Below are 18,849 nucleotides of genomic sequence, written 5' to 3'. Positions count from 1 at the left end.
TAAATTCCTCTCAATCAAGTTTCACTTCTTTGGTGCTGTGATGTCATAATCCTAGCAGTTTTCCAGTAGCAGAAATCTTTCCTATGCTAGTCTTTTTCAAAGTGGGGAAATCTAAATTTCTTCTTTAAAAAAGCAGAAAAAAATACTTAAAACAACTGTTGTTTATACACAATAAAGTAGCTTAGGCACAAACTCAATTTGTCTTTGTTTTGCATCTTTAATAGTCTTGGGATCCTGCCATATTGTAATAGTCAACATTATTGATTTTACTGTATAGTTGGGACCTATTTCCTGTAGGGAAGGGGCACATAAAATTCAGGTGGATAAAAGATCTAAGACCTTAGGCTCCTCTTCCTATTCTAGATTGTGCCCACATAGCATAACCCTCAGGGACAAACAAACAAAACAAAAAAAGAAAGAAAGAAAAACAGAAATATCCTATAGGAAGGGACAGAATCTTAATGCTCTGGAAGAAGGTAAATTCTGCCACCACTCAAGTGTGAAATTTAGCTGCCAGACTTAATAGAACTCCACCCTTTCATTTAGTTTGAGTTTCTATCATAATGGGGGAAGGAGGGAAGGGCGCTCTGATTGGCCAGAGACACTCTCATTCAGTTTAATCTCTTGTAATAAAAGGTACTAGTCTAGAGCTTCCTTCTTGCATTACTAGAGCTCAGGCCTGGCATAATTCCAGTGTTGCTAGGAACATTGTGTTCATGTCTGTCCCACTTACTAGTACTGGGACAAATGACTGTGCCATAGCAGCTGATCATCAGATTTCCCCTGTGAATGACTGACTGCCTCAACATCTTACTGTTCTGAGCCTGCAGCAGAGGCTGACTGTTCAGAGATGTGCCCTTGAAATAATAAAAATACTTAAGGTTGTCAACTCTGACTGAAGCTATTCTGGGAGATTTTTTTCCCCCCAACATGACATAATTTCATTTTCTTAAAATAGCCTATTAAAATTTCCTGGATTGCTTTCAATAGTTGCTGGGAGATTAATGCCAATTCCAGGAGATTCCAGGCTAATCCTGGAGACTTGGCAACCCTAAAAATACTTAGCTAGTTTGCTCTAGCAGAGCTGACGTATTAAATCACATGAGTACTTCATGTCACTTCTTATGGGGTAAGAGGAAGTCTAGACCCCTCTTCTGTTAGAAATTGCTGGAGGGTGGAATATAACCCTCCTTCCTTGTAGGAAGGTACAGACTGGTGGAGGAGCCAGGGTGTTCACTCTGAGTGCCTTGAGAGGAGGGGCCTTTTACCTTTAAATACAGGGCTTTCTTCTGCTTTCCCCCAATCCCATTGTCAGGAGAGTCATTTGGTGTAGTGAGGCAGTCTTATATAAGTATCAGGGGGTAGCCGTGTTAGTCTGTATCTACAAAAACAACAAAGAGTCTGGTGGCACCTTAAAGACTAACAGATTTATTTGGGCATAAGCTTTCGTGAGTAAAAACCTCACTTCTTCGGATGCATAGAGTGAAAGCTACAGATCAGTAGCTTTCACTCTATGCATCCGAAGAAGTGAGGTTTTTACTCACGAAAGCTTATGCCCAAATAAATCTGTTAGTCTTTAAGGTGCCACCAGACTCTTTGTTGTTTTTGTAGTCTTATATAAAGGTATTTGATGGGATCTTGGGATGGAGGATGGGGGGCTGGTCCCTTGATATAAAGCACCTAGTGAGCCTTTGTTATCTATTATCTCTGTTTATATAATTAAGTCACTTGACTTCTTTTGTGTTTACATCTTGTGTTTCCAGGACTGTGCTTTTCTATGGATGCCCCTGCTGTTGTCCCCAGACCTCTCAGAGACTCTAGTCTCTTCTGCATTTCTTTTCCCCTCCAGGATCAGTGATTTCTAGAGCCAAGTGCATAATGTATTTGGTGGATATAGCCTTCTTATGCTATTTGTGAATTAGCCACCAATTGCTAATCATTTCCTCAAATGTCTAAACTATTGGGAATTATTTTGTCAAATATTTATGGCAAACATTTATTAATTGTAAGTATTAGCTATGGCTGACTGGATACATAGCTCTCCGGGCAGGTTTATATTCCCTGACTGTATGAGTGTAACATAACTCTTAGAATTTTGGTTTTTTAGCAAAAAATGTGCATGTCCACAAATTGAAAAATTCACCTTTGGAGAATATTCTCACCAATTTTCTATTGCCAGTAGCTTCCTAAACTCTTTCATAATGTGAACCTGCAGCTTAATACCACATTGCATGGACACTTCTCCTTCTCTTTATAATTGGGCAGATCACCTGGTCCCACAGTTGCAATTGCATAACATCCCTGGGGCAACTACTGCAATTGCTCACGTGGAAGTGTAACATTACTAATTCCTCAATGTACTTTCACTTTCTTTAATGTAATTTAGCAGCTTGAAACAAAGGAGCGTTTCAATGTGACCAGTAAACACTCAGTAGATAGTTGGAAGTTCATAAACTACTAAAAATTGCAGAAAGGAGACACAAGGCTGCATCTTCACTAGGAAAAAAGGGTGTTGTCTTCCCTCATGTCAGCTAACCCAAGATAAAATCCTACTGAAGACAAGGCAGTTTGTACTTTTAATGAGGTGGCAGATGCAGATAAATTCTAGGCTTTCTTTAGTCTTTACCTTGACCTCCTAACATAGGAAAACTACAAATTGTTTTGTCTTCACTAGGATTTTATCTTTAACTAACAGTGAGGTAAGAACACAACTTTTTTTCCTAATGTAGACAAGGCCAAAATGAGCAAGGAAACAAACTTATCGAAGAATGCAAAAAAGTATTTCCTTTCATTTGAGTAAATGCATGGCAAACCTGACAGGTCCAGTCACCAATTCAGTTCCTTTTACACTGAGAATGTGTTTTAGAATAAGGAATTCAAAGCTTCTTAAACCAGACACTTAATCCTTCTAAAAAATAAGTAATACAGCTGCTGCATAATAAAATATTTATGAAACACACAACACGAACACTGAGCCTCAAGCACAAAACGTGGCAGATCAAAAACTTGAAAACTACTTTTTTTATTACACTTATTTATTTATTACAGCTGGCTCTGATGATGAAATTTCAAACGTGTAAAGCACAGTGTAGACACTTGTCAGCTGTACTTGCAAATAACCTCATCTGCCCCACCCTTAGCTCAAGAAGAGCGAGCGCACAGCTGTACAGTTCAAAGGCAGACCAGTCACTGAGGGGGTGACAGAGCTCAGAGAACGTTTGAAAGCTGAGACGAAACATGATCTGCCTCAAGCTCCTCCCACTGTTGTAAACATCTACAACCGTCACTGCCCAGGGGGCGGGGGCGGGGCACGGGGGGCTGCGCGCTGGTGCCGGAAGTTCCGGGTCGGAGGGGACCGGAAGTCGGGACGTGGCCGCCCCGCCCCAGCCGAGCCGAGCCGAGCCGGAGGCTGAGGGAGGATGGCGGCGGTGGTGGCGGCGCTAAGCTCGGAGCGGCTCGAGGTCTCCATAGACGGGCTGACCCTGAGCCCCGACTCCGAGGAGCGGCCTGGGGACGCCCGGCCGGGGCAGCCGGATCCGCGGGCGGGGAACGCGGCGGGGTGGAGCCGGCCGGGCCCCGGGCTCCCGGAGGAGGCCGGAGGGGACGCGGAGGAGGCAGCGGCGCTGAGCCCGGAGCAGCGCTGGGGGTTCGGCCTGGAGGAGCTGTACGGCCTGGCCCTGCGCTTCTTCAAAGGTGACTGACCCCGCCCCCCCCCCCCCAGCGCCTCCTGGGCCCCCGCCCCCGGCCTGTCCCGCCCCGAGTGCCCGGGCTGCCCCCAAGCCCCGCCGCCTCCCCGGGTTTGCCCCTCCCCCGCCCCGGGAGCGGCGAACGAACTCGCTCCGCGCCTCCTCGTGCTCTGAAGCCCCCGAGCAGGCGCCGGCCGGGTCCTGTTGGTGCGGGCGGAGCCGCGGCCGCAGCTTGTCTCGGACTCGGAGCCTTTGCTCACAACTTAGCCCAGACCCACGGATGATCCGTACTCAGCACCCGGCCCCAGGGCGGTGAAGGTCGCGGCCCTTCTGGTGCGCACCGGGGCCGGGCCGGTGGGGCACGGAGACAGCGAGGAGCCCAGTGCGCGCTCGTGGGGGGGCGGGGCAGGCAACAGCTTACAGGGCCGGGCAGAAAATGACCGGTAATAGCATCTGTGAGTGTTGCTTTGTAAACCCCATTCCTCCCACCCCAGGTTACCACTGTAAATATTATAACACTAGAGAAGGAAAGAGGTTAGGCTATAGTAATGTACTTGATGATTTCAAACAGTTCAAAAATTCAGAGGCTTTTTTTTTTTTACTGTTTCATGTTTAAAATGAAATCGTAGCAGCAAATTTCTCTGTATATTAGGGGCAGAAGCAGTACTGGGTTAAGACAACAGGCACTACTGGCTCATATTTAGGGCTCCAGCTTCTAGGGGTGATGTATTGGAATTTAAGTTTTAACTTGGTTTCTCACCTGCATGATGCAAAGAGAACCTTGAAAATGTGGACTGAGCATCTCAATCATGACTGCTTGAGTTTGCAGACAGCCAAACAATTGCTCTGAGGGCTATGAACTGGGATGTTAACTCAAAGGCTCTCTACTCTGGGAGCCCTGTGAACATTGTCCCAGGAAATAAAGTATGGCTATGCTACACAGTTATCTTCTTGGGTAAGTACTGGGGGACTCTTTGTCCCTCTGGAGGAGGGAGATGAGATCCCTGTTGCCCTCTTTATTGCTCCCAAGGGCAGAGGTTCTGTCTTGGGGAAGAATGTCATTCTGCACAGGTTCTTTATACCGTGCGTATCACCATAGTATCTGAATGCCTTTCAGTAGTGCATTAAGCAGTGTCACAAACATCTGTCACATGTTTGTTCTTTCATCCTCTCCCTGGGGGGAGGTGTGTGGAGTAGAGCATTTTGTTTTGTGGTTTTTAATAAAATGTTAGTATATGTTAGAGAAGGCAAGGTCAAAGAAGTACTCCTTGCACATAGGAACGGGTGGTGGTGAAGTTTGTGGAGGTCCTTAGTTCCTGTGTGAGTTCACGGTTTCAGGCTAGCCCCTAAGAAAGCTCTGTCTTCTGCACACATAAGCTTTAACTTTATTGTACAAGTTCCATTGTGCTAAAGGAATTAAGTTGTTGAACACAGTCTTCATCCTGGAGCTTTATTTCTGATGCCCATGCATCTCTTCTAGGGGCCTGTGTTCTGGGCATTGCATTGTCTTAGGGCTGGTCTACACTAGGGATTTACATCAGCTTACTAGGTCTCTCAGGGTGTGAAAAATCTAACCCCCAGATTTGTAGCTATGCTGACCTAACCCCAGGTGTAGATAGTGCTAGATACCTGCAGCCAGGGGTGAACCCCTCCTGTCAGTGTTGGTAGTGTTTGCTGAACTGAAGCACTGCTGCAGCTGTACTGCTGTAGTGTTGTAAGTGTAGACATACCCTCAGTATGACCTGGGGAAGGAGATGTAGTTCTGCAGTGTTTTTCGTTTTCTTATTAAAACAATAACAAGTAGAGTCATTTCCTTAATTCTTATAAATATGAGAGGCAGACTATTTTTATCTAATGGTAAATTTGCATGAATTGGGAATCAAGGCTCCTGGGTTCTGTTCCTGAGTCTGTCACTGTCACTCTGTGTCGTATGGGACAAGTCATGTAATCTCTGCCTTGTTTCCACCTGTTAAAATGGGTATAATACTTAACAGGGTTCTTGCACTTTTTAAAGTACTTTGAAACTTGTGTGGAAGGTACCTTATCTTTGCCTTTCATTCTTGACTATGGTTTTATTACTCTACATTTCCCCAGGCTATTTAAAAGACATACTATAAAATCATACATTGTGAACAAGCTTACGTTTAAATCACTAAGTGGAATGCATCAATTTAAAACTATTTGTCAACTTTTCCACTTGTGCTTCAGTTATTTTTTGAAGAAAGGTAAATCAACATATAGCTGATTTATAGCTAAATAGAACTTTTGCGCTAGATTTGATGCATCTTTTGCTACCTAGGATGGTACACTATAAATATATACATTTAAGCAATTATGTAGTTCAGTGTTTTCACATTCTTATTAATTGTACATTTTAGTATGTTAGAAAATGGTGAAAGATGATTTACTAGATAATTAACATTTGGCTCATGATTTGTGTCAAGCTGCATTAGAATGGTGACTGCAATTTAATTCAACACACACAACAGCATTTAAAATGTATTTTATTAAACATAACAAGCCCTTAATACAGTACATAACCTATTGTGCCATATTTATAAAGCTTCACCTCAAAAATTAGATTCCCCCCCCCACCTGATTCTTTTTTTGTATAGAAAAGCAGCATTTAAGTCAGTTTTTGATAGAGGCTCCTGGATTCAGCATATTTATTTTTGTATTTAAATGTTTTAAGAGATTATAATAAATTTATGCTTTAACAGAATTTGCATTACATTTGAATTTCATTTTAAACAGGTTTATTTAGAGAAAAAACACTATAATTTAAATAACAAAAAACTTTGTTTTTTATCCACCCTGTGTGTTACTACTAATGGCCTACTGTCTTAAAAGTGATTTCTCTCAGAAAAAAACACTTATTTATGCTGTTAGGTACTGTGTACATTTCTCAGTTTGGACAATGGAAAATTAATTAATCCAGTATCATTTTTGTGTTTAGTTAGTGTCTTGTTTCTTGTGCTGCAGTGTTTGAACTGTTAAAAGTTCCTGTTGGCCTTAGGTTTATAAAAGCTTAATTTTGTGAGGGATAAACTTGGTTCAGTCTAAAATCATGTTGTATTTTCAACCAGCATTCATTGTTTAATCTGTAGTATGGGATTTTGTTTTTCTTTAAAAAACCAAAACAAAAAGTCTAGAGAACCACCTCTGTCTAGGCATAGGGATGAACTTCATGACCTGAGGTTCCCCTTCTCCTCCCCCAATCCCTGATGATTTTCATTCTGAGTCCAAATATTCCCTTCCAATCATTACTACTCCTTTTTTTCCTTTGCAAAACATTCACCATAATGTAGCAGTCTGAACATTGTCATCTAGCGTATTAGTACTTGGCTACAGAGACTCATGTTCAGGTCAATGATTCAGATATGAAATAGGATGGTGACTATGGAATGTCTGAAATGAATTGGTCTCGGTTCCATTCCCAATGGCTTAGGTATCCACATCGTAAAACACATTTTCACATTGGCACCATTTATTGGTAGTCTCAGAAAAGAGGCTAACGAGTGAATGCACAAGCTGTTCCTCCAGATCAGAATTGAGGCATGCTGGAAGGCTAATGTTAGGAAGGCTGTGTTGCTTGTGATCCCTGTACAAAAGCTATATTATGTTGATTTAGAGAAGACTTTGGCTGCTGTTCTAGCAGTTTTCATGAACGCTGAACTCTTAGGGAAAAAATCTTCTATCCCTCTCTGAAGACTTGATGATAAAACGTCGCAGCCCACGATGTTCACCCACCCAACACAAAGCAGGTAAGGGCAACTTTGTGTCATGAATTGCTTCTCTTGATGGCACTGATATGGATATTGGTATGGAGAGGGCATAAGTTGGAATACCAGGGAAGTTGCCACAGGAGGCCAAAGAATAAGCAACCCTAGAGAATAGGAAATTACTTATCCAAGTGTGGCTCCTGAATGTGTGTCTGGTACATGACTAGCTAACCTTGCAGTCTTTGATTCTTCTTTCCATAAAATTTAATTTTGATCAAAAAACTTTAGGGTACATCTGCACTGCAACTGGAAGGTGTAATTCCCAGCTCAGGCTGACGTACTTGTGCTAGCACTGATCATGGTAGTTTGCTAAAAATAGCAAATCGGTCACAGCAGAATGGGTGGTGGCAGTTTGACTAGCCACCTCAGTACATACCTAAGGTCTCAGACAAGATTGTACTCAGGTGGCCGCCCATATTACCGTGATCAGACTGCTGGTTTTAGAGCATTCGCTTGATCAGAGCTAGTGTGTTAGGCCAGTTAAAAAGCTGCAACTGATGCAGCTGCGCTGCTGTAGCACTTTAATGAACATGCTCTAAGCTGATGGGAGAGAGCTTTCCTGTCGGCATAGTTAATCCAACTCCCCGAAAGGTGGTAGCCATGTTGATCATGGGTTAGGTCGGTATAACTAAGTCATTTGGGGGAGTGGATTTTTCAGATCCCTAAGCAATGAAGTTATACCAATATAGGTCTGTAATGTCGACTAGACCTTACTGTCTGAGCTGGGAACTATAGCTCCCTGCTGTAATGCAGATGTACCAATTAGGTAAGAACTTATCACCATGATTTCCAAGATTTTTTCATTGTTGTCTGTGTATATAGATCAAAAAACTCTACCTTTATTTGTGATGTGATAGTATGTAATTAAATTAAGAGTGGTAAGGATTAAAATATTAAAGGCAATTTTGTTTACTCTTTACCAAAGAGAGACATTAGAGATGGACTAGATATAATTAATCCTTTTTCCATCTTCCCTGTTACTGGCAAAATTGTTCCCTGCTATACTACTGTATATTCTTCTGCTTTGTCCAATCTACTTCAAAATTACTCCAGTGTTAGGGAGTAATCCATCACTTTTGTTAGGAGAATATTCCATATTCTTAGGCCAGGTCTCCACTCAAAACTTTTGTCAGTATAGCAATGTCAGTTAGGAGTGTGAGAATTTTGAGACACCGCTATTCCGTTACACTAGCATGAAAATGCTTCTGCCGGTGTAGCTTATTTCACTCGCTGAACTCCTGTAAGCCATTGGTTCCCAAAGTGGGATCCCTGGATCTCTGCTGATCCATTGTTGTTATGTGGGGGTCTGTACTTTGAACCAGGGCCAGAACATTTTGGCATTCTGGCACTTTTGTTATATGGAGGATGCCATTTTATTCTCAAAATGGCATCCTGCGCCTAGCATGACCTCTCATGGACCGGGCATGAGTGGTGGGAGCATTCCAGTAGTACCGCCCTTGCCCATTCAGGATATTACACCCCCTCACCCTCCTTTGAGGGCTTAGAATTACTTTCTGCCACAGATGTCAAGACTCAACACTTCTACAAGATAAGAAAGTAATAACCCATTTAGGGGAACCAGAAATACAGATCAAGTGAAGTAGGGTTTCAGGACTCTATGGTGGATATGGGAACTGAGCCCAGGGAATCCTGAGACTAGTAAACTCAACTGTGTGTGCGCTTGTGCATGTGTGTCATAATAAATCTAGCTAATATACAGAAGTTTCATGTTGTTTTAGGAAATGAAAGGGATCCAGGATATTTAGGTGCCAAAGAGGACCTTGGTGGAAAAAAGTTTGGGAACCACTGATATAAACTATATCAGCAAAAGACAAAAGTTCTTCTTTGCCAGTGTAAGCTGTACATATGCTAGGAGGTTTGCCAGTGTAACTGTACCAGCAAACCCTTCTAATGTAGACTTGGCCTTATGGGATGGAAATCTCTCTGCCTGAAATGTCCATCTTTTCCCCCCAACCTTCAGTATACACCAGTCTGCGAGGAAGAGATTTCTTATCTTTCTGGAAATGATCAGCCATGCAGCACCATCTATGCATAAAGAAACAATACTCCTTTTACTATCAGGAAGCTACAGTGATATCCTAAGGCCTGGTCTGCATTTAAAAATTTGATCACCTAGCTACATTGCTTGGGTATGAGAAATCCCTTCCGCCACTGTAGGAAGCACCTTCACCATGGGTGCTGCAGCAGCACAGTTGCAGCAACCGTGATGTAGACGTGACCCAAATCTGTTTCTTAATGTCATCTGACCACAGCTGTCTATTCCCCCTCGAATCATGCTAAAGAAGTTCTATCTCTATCTTCAGACACACACAAAGGCTTCAGGACAGGAAACATGACCTGATCTTTTCTGTTGCTTGGCATATAGCAATTGGTTACTAGAAATGGCTGAATTGTCCCGCCAGTGAGTTTTGTGGGTACATTCTTGTTCTCTGGAATTTGAAAAGTGTTATCTGCTCTAGAGATCTACAGATGTACCGTATATACTTGATCATAAGCCAGTTCGTTTATAAGCCGACCCCCCCAAGATGGATAAGTAAAAATGAATTTTTTTTATGACCCATTCATAAGCCGACCCTGTAATTCAGGGGTCAGCAGACTTTGGCTCCTGGGTCATCAGGATAAGCTGCTGGTTTGTTTACCTCGAACGTCCGCAGGCACGGAGGTAAACCTAAGTAAACAAAGTGTCCCGGCACGCTAGCTGCTTACCCTGATGGGCCGGGACAGCAACTGGTGGGAAATTTTTTTTGGGGGGGAGAGAGAAGCTGGGGGTCAGGGGAGTAACCCCTGTGACCACCCTCCACATGACCCCACCCCTAGCCTGGGACTCCACACTCTCCCCATCCCATCCCTTCCCACCTTAGCTGGGGCGGGCCAGGGGAGAATATCTCTGGCCTGACGGCAGCCTGCTCCAGCAGGCAGGGCCGGGCAGCACGGCGGCAGCCTGCCAGCCCCAGAGCTGCAGCTGCTTCAGAGACTGGGGGGAGAGCAGTGTGGCCAGAAGCGGAGAGACTCTGGCCCCGCCTCTTCCCTTCTGGGTCTGTTGGCTGTGCTGCCTCTCCTTGCCCCCTCTCTTGGGGGGAGGGTCTGTGTCTCCCCCCCCCCCTCTGTTCCCGTTCATAAGCCGACCCCCTTCTCTGATGCTTCCCTTTTTTACTAAAAAAATTTGGCTTATGAACGAGTATATATGGTAATTGGAATGGTGCTCAGCCTTGATGATAACCTCTGAGCGAAGGACTTGCTTGAGTAACTTTCCGTAACTGAGATTTTTATTTCTGCTTTTCTTGCCTCCTGAACATATTCTGGAAGGGTGAGTGCTAATAACTGTACATAGATTAGACAGTAATTAGGTTTTAAGTCATTCTTGTAATATTTTGGTTTGTCACTTCCAAAAAACACCAAATGAAAAACATATTTTTGAGGCGGTTCTAACAACTCAGAATTAACTGTGTCCCATGGGACTCCTTCCCTTAGAATGGATGCAGTAATTGAATAGAAGCCTGAGAGGGAGTGTTATGAGTATACTGTGCAATGTTTCTTGGTGAAGAATTTTCAATATTTAATGTTATAAAATGAAAAGCAATGGTCAGTCACGATATTTAGCTATATATAAACAATACACTAATACTCCTTTCTTAAGCATATTTCATTGCATTCTTTCTTGAGTCTTAATTTGCCAGCATATATTCCATTTTAGATATACTACTTGACAATAAGGAAACAGTAAATTACATTTTCTGTGATTAGAAGGGAGACCGTTGTTTCTGTGTGTGTGTTGCATCTTCAACTGCTTTCCATTTCTAGCTCATTTGAATGGTTGAAGCTCTCTCTTGGTTATGTCATACTTGCAGACTAATATTAAACAGTGTTATGTGCATTGTTAATAGGCCTGGCTTTAACTTTAGCCTAGAGACTAACCTGTTTGAAGAGTTGTCTCAATGGACAACTCATTGAGTGTTCAGTGGATCTCTGGGGTGTTATCACTTAATCAAGATGCTAACACAATAAAGAAAAGCTGTATGGAGGGTTGGATGGCTGGGGGATTGGTACCGGCCAGTTACACAGAGCTTTTACTACTTAAACATCAGTTAAGTCAAGTCTAAGTTGTTAGTGACTGAAAGTCACTAGGTCTGGCGTTTGAGTGGTCTGAGTAGTTGTTGGGTCTCTGTCGAGTTCAGGGGTAGACAAAGATGACCATATCCTTCTGCCATCCTTGGAGTGGTTCTCCTAGGTCAGGGGTCTCAAACACGCGGCCCGCGAGCCCCTTGCAGCCCCTGCCCTCCCTCGGTGTTTACCTAGAGGGCCCCGGCCGGACATGCACCGGGGACAGGGTATGCTCCCTGCCTGCCCTGCCCTGCGCCGCTCCGGGAAGAGGCTGGAACATGAGAGGGGGGGCAGCGGAGGGCTGTGTTGCTGTTGCTTCAGGCACCGCCCCCAGCAGCTCCCATTGGCCGCGGTTCCCCGTTCCCGGCCAATGGGAGCTGCTGGGGGCGGTGCCTGAAGCAACAGCAACACACAGCCCCTCCGCCACGCCCCCGCCCCTCATGTTCCAGCCTCTTCCCAGAGCAGCGAGGGGGCAGGGCAGACAGGCAGGCAGGGGGCCTGCCCTGCCCCGGTACGTGCCAGGCCAGATCCTGCCTCCCGACCCCCTCCTGCAGCCAAACCTCCTGGCCTGAGCCCCCTGCCGCACCCCTCCTGCACCCCGACCCCCTGCCGTACTCTGCACCCTGACCCCTGCCCTGAGCCCCCTGCTGCTCCCTGACCCCCTGCCCTGAACCCCTCCTGCACCCCGCACTCCTCTTGCACCCCAACCCACTGCCCTGATCCCACTGCTGCACCCTGCACCCCTCTTGCACCCCTGCTGTACCCCATACCCCTCCTGCACCCCACACCCCAACTCCCTGCCCTGAGCCCCTGCCACACCCCTCCTGCACCCCCTGGGGGTAGGGAGGGGACAGAGTTGGGGTAGGGATTTTGGGGAAGGGGTTGGAATGGGGGCGGGGAAGGGGTGGGAAGAGGCAGGGCAGGGGCGGGGCCTCATGGAAGGGGTGGAGTGGGGCGGGGCCGAGGGTGGTGGGGGGGAGGTGTCAGTAATGCGGCCCTCCGGCCAATGTACTAGTCCTCATGTGGCCCTCATGGTCATTTGAGTTTGAGACCCCTGTCCTAGGTCAAAGTTGAGGTATATCAATGGAAATGGATGGGGAAGCTTGTAGTGTTGCTGACTTTGGTATGTACCTCCTCTGGATAAATAGGGGAACACATTGTCCAGTGTTAGTGCTTGTGAATGGTTCCGGACCAAATATATATTAAATTGAAACAAAAGTTTCATTTTACCACGTAGAGATGTCCAGTAATTATATTCAGGGCTGTCAAAGGTTTGTGACTCGTGGATGCTTGACGAGCCTGGCACTGAAGAGCCTATTTGGCAAGACTCAGAGGACTGTAGCTCTTTCCATGCGCTCTGGTGCAGACAGTTTCAGCTACTCTGTTTCATCATCTGATACAGTTTAACTGTTAAGGTTCTAAGGCCTTGTCTACACTGTAGAGTTTTGTTGACAAAAGTTACATCACTTTAATTAAAGTGCTCCTTGTGTCTGCAGAGCCCATCCACACTATGCTCCTTGCATTGGCAGAGTGCATCGACACAAAGAGAAGTGCACTGTGGGTAGCTATCCCACTGTGCAACTGACTGCAGGGTGCTTTGGGAAGGGTTTGCAATGCCTCATGGGGCAGGTACAGCATCACATGTTGCAGGTTTCTCAATCCCATTGTTCCATGGGCATCCTACTAGATTGCCAGCTGCTTTTCAACTGAAGTGTATGTGGGGGGAGGGAGTGTGTGACAGGGAGCATATGTGTGTTGTGGGAGTGTATATGTGAGAGACAGTTTGTGTGTGTTGAGGGAAAGTCAGCATGCTGTCTCTAAGTTCAGACAGCAGCCTGAACTAACAATCTTGGGGGAGGGGAACACCCTCCCACCTCACCCCCCCACACTCTGCACAGCAGAGTAGTCTCTTCTCCCCACACCCCACAGCAGCCTGCTCTGCCTGCCGATTCCACATTAAGGGTTCTGTCATTCCCTCTGAGTTCTCCCACAGCCTTCTCAGGAGCTCTGTGAGCTCTCCAGGCTGAGGAATGTCAACGCTTTCTGGAGCTTTGAAAGGGTAGGGGTGCAGGCCTGCAGGGTAGCCGAGTTCAAAACCGTGAGCAGAGCAGTCACAGTGGGCATTGTGGGATACTGGGGGAGGCCAGTTATGTCTACTAACGTAACGAACGGCAGCATCTACACTGGCACTTAGTTGACAATATTTTTGCGTAAGAAGTGCTATGTCTCTTGTCAAAGTGGTTTTATTTTATCACCAAAACTGAAGAGTATTTTCACCAAAAGTGGGATTGCAGTGTGTACGCCTCCACTGTTTTACCTTTTGCCAACAAAACTGCAGTGTATACAAGGCTTAAGTATGATGGGTGGTTAGAGCTTGGAGCACACAAATGATTAAAACGGGTCGGCAACGTTCGGTGCGTGGCTCGCCAGGGTAAGCACCCTATCGGGCCGGGCCAGTTTATTTACCTGCTGACGCGGCAGGTTCAGCTGATCGCGGCCCCCACTGGCCGCAGTTTGCTGTCCCGGGCCAATAGGGGCGGCGAGAAGTGGCGCGGGCGAGCGATGTGCTGGCCGCGGCTTCCCGCTGCCCCCATTGGCCTGGGACGGCGAACTGCGGCCAGTGGGGGTCGCGATCGGCCGAACCTGCCGCATCAGCAGGTAAATAAACTGGCCCGGCCCGATAGGGTGCTTACCCTGGTGAGCCGCGTGCCAAACGTTGCTGACCCCTGGATTAAAACAAGAAACAGCTAGCATGTAATCTAGAAGCTCAGATTCTCTTGACTGACTCAGAAGAATACCATTTGCTAGGTACTTCCATTTATATTATGAACAAGCCACTGAATATTCTCCTTCCACCCCCCTCCCCCCAATCCTCTTAATCTCTCAGTGGAAAGTTGTCTGATCTTTTTTTTTCATTTAGCTTTTTATTTCTTTCTCCCTTGGGGAACTTTCTTTGTCAATACAGATTTCAGCTTCACTTCATATTTGGAGCTTGGTCATCAGAGGGCTTATCTACATTGGGAAAATGTTGCTCTGTAATTCTCAACTCCTTGTAGAAATAGGCTTTACCAACCCTGCTCTGAGCTGGGCTCAGATACTAATTCTAAGGGCAGGGTTAGACAACATATGGTAAAAACACCCACAATCTGTCTATGCTACAGCATCCAACAATGAAGAGTTACAGGTACACAGTTCCCCATTGTTAGACTTGCCTGTGTTATTTAGTGGTCTGAAAGTGTACTTTGCATATAAACCAAGACATAATGTTAGCTTAGCGCCCTTGTCCCCACCATGACCAATTACAATTAAAATCATATAGCTGGACATAACATTTAACTTCCATTTTTCCTACAGTGTTGCCTATCACAGTGGTATATCAGCCATGGTTCTTGTTTGTTTATTTAAGAAAAAAAAAATTCAGGGTAACTGAACTGATTGGCACCATGTCCCTGTGGCCGGTTGGCGGTGGGGGCAGAGGGCTCCAAGCACTGCCCTCCGCAGCTCCCATTGGCCGGGAACGGGGAACTGCGGTCAATGGGAGCTTTGGGGGTGGTACCCACGGGGAAGGGCTGCATGCGGCAGAGCTGCCTGCCCCACCCCACCCCCCAGGAGCTGCTTCTGGACATGTTGGCCACTTCTGGGAGCTGCGCAGGGCCAGGGCAGGCAGGGAACCTGTCTTAGCCCTGCTGTGCGCCGCTGCCACCCCGGAGCTGCTAGAGGCAAGCGGAGCCATGCTGGAGCCTGCACCCCGAACCTCTCTTGCACCCTAAACCCCAACTTCCTGCCCTGAGCCCCTAACCCCCTGCAACACCCCTCCTCAACCCCAAGCCCATATAAGTTTTAATGCTGTTTCTCCTCTAGCACTGAAATCCAGTCGATTTAAGCCTTGATAATTGTCACCTCTAGCCTCTTAATTGTGGAGTAGTATCACAATTTGCCAAGGCAGTTGGAGTAATTTAATTGCCTTAAGCAAGATTTTCCCCTTAAATTGTGGATTGTTTACTTTCTGCAGTCTTCCTTGCTGTAGCTCTTGGCATAAAGCAAGACATACAGAACAGTGTTAAAACTCTGTGGAATGTAAAATTAAAATCTTAGTTCTTTATACAGAAACCCATCCCCATGTCATTACAGGGGACTTGAGAAGCATACTTGTGAAAAATTCACATTAAGAAGCCTCTTTAAATATTTTAAAACTATAGATCCATATGATACAATGTTGGTCTAGGTAACTTATATATTTAGACAGTAATTACCATATTTTTGCTAAAGATGCAATCTAGGATACATTATTTAAAACACTTCATAATTATGTTGCAGTAACTACAGCTGAATGTTTCTATTTTGGACAGATTTGCTTAATTTTGACCAAATAATAGGACTTATGACTTGTATTTAACAAGTCAAGGGGCAGATAATTTCTTCTGGGGCAAAAAATTGAGAACACTTAAGGGATAAGTTTCCCTATCCATTCTGTGAGGCTTTTTCATATTGGTGTAAGTTTATCTCTTAATAAATAAATCCTAATACCAAATTCTTCTCTTTGCTTTGGCAGAGAAAGATGGCAAAGCCTTTCATCCAACATACGAAGAAAAACTTAAACTTGTGGCACTACACAAGCAGGTTCTGTTGGGACCCTACAATCCGGACACTTGCCCTGAAGTTGGATTCTTTGATGTGCTGGGAAATGATAGGAGGTAGTTTGTCTCTTTCATTGGCCTATGCCTCAAACAGACAGTGAGAGAAATGCAGTTAACATAATGTTGGTTCAACAGTAGCAAAACAAATATATTGTACTGTCTGGAAATGCAAATAAGTTGGTGGCAGGGGGAGTTCTTCAGATACATGCATCTGACATCTGAGTTACTAGACAAATATAAGAATAGAATTGTTTAGTTAGACTTGAAACCCAGGAATACTCAGCATCCTCTAATTCTTCACGAATCTAATGAGATTTTGGGGCATTAACTAATCAAAATAGTGACATGTTATAACAGAAGTGGCTTAGATAAATTGTATAGATCTAGCCATTTGAAGATAATCAGTCATAACATAGAACAGAAGCAAGAGGGGGATAATACATCAAATGCCTGTTTCCAGTTTATCTGAATTTTGGAATCTTCAAAGTATAATGTGAAGTTACAGCTAGGTTTAATGGTGTGTGTTAGAGACTTGCTTGCAATATTTTAACAAAATCCCTTCATAAATGTTACAGCATTAAAAAAAGGGATGTGCAGGAAAAAAACCTTGTAGGATAGGGAGGAAAAACAGCTATGAAGTCTTCGGATTGAAATATCATCAATTGTAAGAAGAAAAACTGTTTTCTCCAGTTAGTATGAGATAGACACACTTGGTCCCAAGTCTCTTGTGCACCATAGCTTAAAATGTGACTGTAATTTCAACCTGAGTTCCTTTTGTGTTTATTGGATTGGGAATTGACCACTAACTTGAGAAGATGGTTGAATGTTCTTCTAACATTATATGCTCTTAGGCGTATTATTTTTTGTTTCTCCCAGGAAAGAATGGGCAGCCCTTGGAAACATGTCAAAACAGGAAGCCATGGCAGAATTTGTACAGCTCCTTAATAGGTGTTGTCATCTCTTTTCAACATATGTCACCTCCCATAAAATAGAGAAAGAAGAACAAGAAAAGAAAAGGTGAGGTGGTTGTTTTGTTTTTTTTTTGGCCGGGGGGGAGAGGGGGAGAGGAGGTTTGTGTGGAAGGGAGCTGTCTTCCTCCGTGTGCAGGCAAAGCTACAGTTCGCTTCAATTACAGGCCCTTAGCTTTGACAGAGCTCGGCTCCCAAATTGCCTTGTACCATTCACACTCCTTAAGCCTTTTTACCATTTCAGTGATAAGTGAGTATTTGAAGGAAGAAGGTAAGAAAACTAAACCTCTCTAGAGTGCCTTAGAAGTGCCTGGCTATTATTTCTACTGACATTTGTAATATCTTTGTGAGGAACTGAGTTTGTCTAAAAATAACTTTCCAACTATCTGACACACTGAACAACTAGAATATAAAATAATGAGCAAATGCCTAAAATCTCCTATCCAACCAGTCTCCAACAGGCGGTGGGCATGGGCGGCAGCTGAAACCCCTCTTTGGGGAGGCTAGCCCCCTGGGCCTCCACTCCACCCCCCATGGCCAGAGGAGCCCAGGCTGGCCTGGGCCCCACCCTGGACTGCTGGCCTAGGCATCTCCCTCCACTCCTCCCCGGCTGCCAGCTTCCAAGGAGAGGGGGGTGAGGAGGTTACGCAGCGTGTGGTTTTGCAAGGGATGGGGGTGGAGGTGAGGTGGAATGCGGCAGGTGGGGTGTCTCGGCAGGGACCTCCAGAGAGGGGGGTAGTGGAAGGGAGGCGGAGAGGAGGGACAGACTCTCACCAGGCAGTGGGGTCTCGGGGGGGAAAGGGCGGAGTAGGGAGTGGAAGACGCAGAGCGCAGCAGGGTCCCCCGACCTGTTGGGCAGCAGTTTTATACAGCAGCTCATGTGTTATTAAATAGAATCTGTAGTAGCTTCTAAGTCGTTAACAAACATAGGGGAGGGAGGAGTGGTTGTGGCTGAGCTCAAGTTTCCCGCCATTTAGCTTCAAGTTCTACCATAGTTTGCTGACAAAAGTAACCTAGTAGGTTAGAGTGATCATCAAATTATGATTCTAAATTTTACATGTGGCAAATCTGGTGACAGCTGAGTAAAGCTCAGACAATAGAGTCTTTCTTCTCCATATCTTCAGAAAGATGTTACGCCTGTCAAGTTAGAGGGGATGGGGCAATGTGTGGAATACTGAATGCCTTATCATACAAATGAAAAGGAACCCTAAGCCATGTACCCTGTACAGTGAGAGTCATGTAGACATAACCTTTGACTTTGCCGCAGATGACAAAATGGTCAAAGTAACTAAATTTAGGATTGTGGAGATGCTGAAGTGTCATTGAATGGATGTCACAGGAGGGAAGAGGAGGAACAAAGGCGTCGTGAAGAGGAAGAGCGAGAGCGTTTACAAAAGGAAGAAGAGAGACGTAGACGAGAGGAGGAAGAAAGACTGAGACGGGAAGAAGAAGAGAGGCGGCGAATAGAGGAGGAAAGGCTCCGGATGGAACAGCAGAAGTGAGTTGTTGGAATAGACAAAATTTAAGAAAATTGCTACCCATGCTGTTGGAACACTTGCCTTTCATTCTGTGCTCGCTTTGGAATAGTTATACCATAAACAAATGCCAAAAGTCTTGGTCAGGAGCAGTCTGTGGGTGGATCAAATATGGCATA

The 18,849-nt window shown here is 45.2% G+C and overlaps 1 protein-coding gene across 1 annotated transcript in view; it reads left to right on the top strand.

The window, feature by feature from the left end:
• The first annotated feature begins 3,384 nt into the window (after positions 1 to 3,384).
• The window catches only part of ACBD3 (acyl-CoA binding domain containing 3), a 29,656-nt gene continuing 14,191 nt past the window's right edge, over positions 3,385 to 18,849 (top strand). The window contains exons 1-4 of the mRNA XM_054022415.1: positions 3,385 to 3,693; positions 16,143 to 16,284; positions 17,104 to 17,244; positions 18,535 to 18,693. Coding sequence (XP_053878390.1) covers positions 3,420 to 3,693; positions 16,143 to 16,284; positions 17,104 to 17,244; positions 18,535 to 18,693 — 716 coding nt within the window. The 5' untranslated portion in view covers positions 3,385 to 3,419. The remainder of the gene's footprint in view (positions 3,694 to 16,142; positions 16,285 to 17,103; positions 17,245 to 18,534; positions 18,694 to 18,849) is intronic.

This window comes from Malaclemys terrapin, chromosome 3 (assembly GCF_027887155.1).
Source record: "Malaclemys terrapin pileata isolate rMalTer1 chromosome 3, rMalTer1.hap1, whole genome shotgun sequence".
In the NCBI taxonomy this organism is placed as follows: Eukaryota; Metazoa; Chordata; order Testudines; family Emydidae; genus Malaclemys; species Malaclemys terrapin.
Note: the sequence above shows the minus strand (reverse complement) of the source record. Positions and strands in the feature narration are given on the sequence as shown.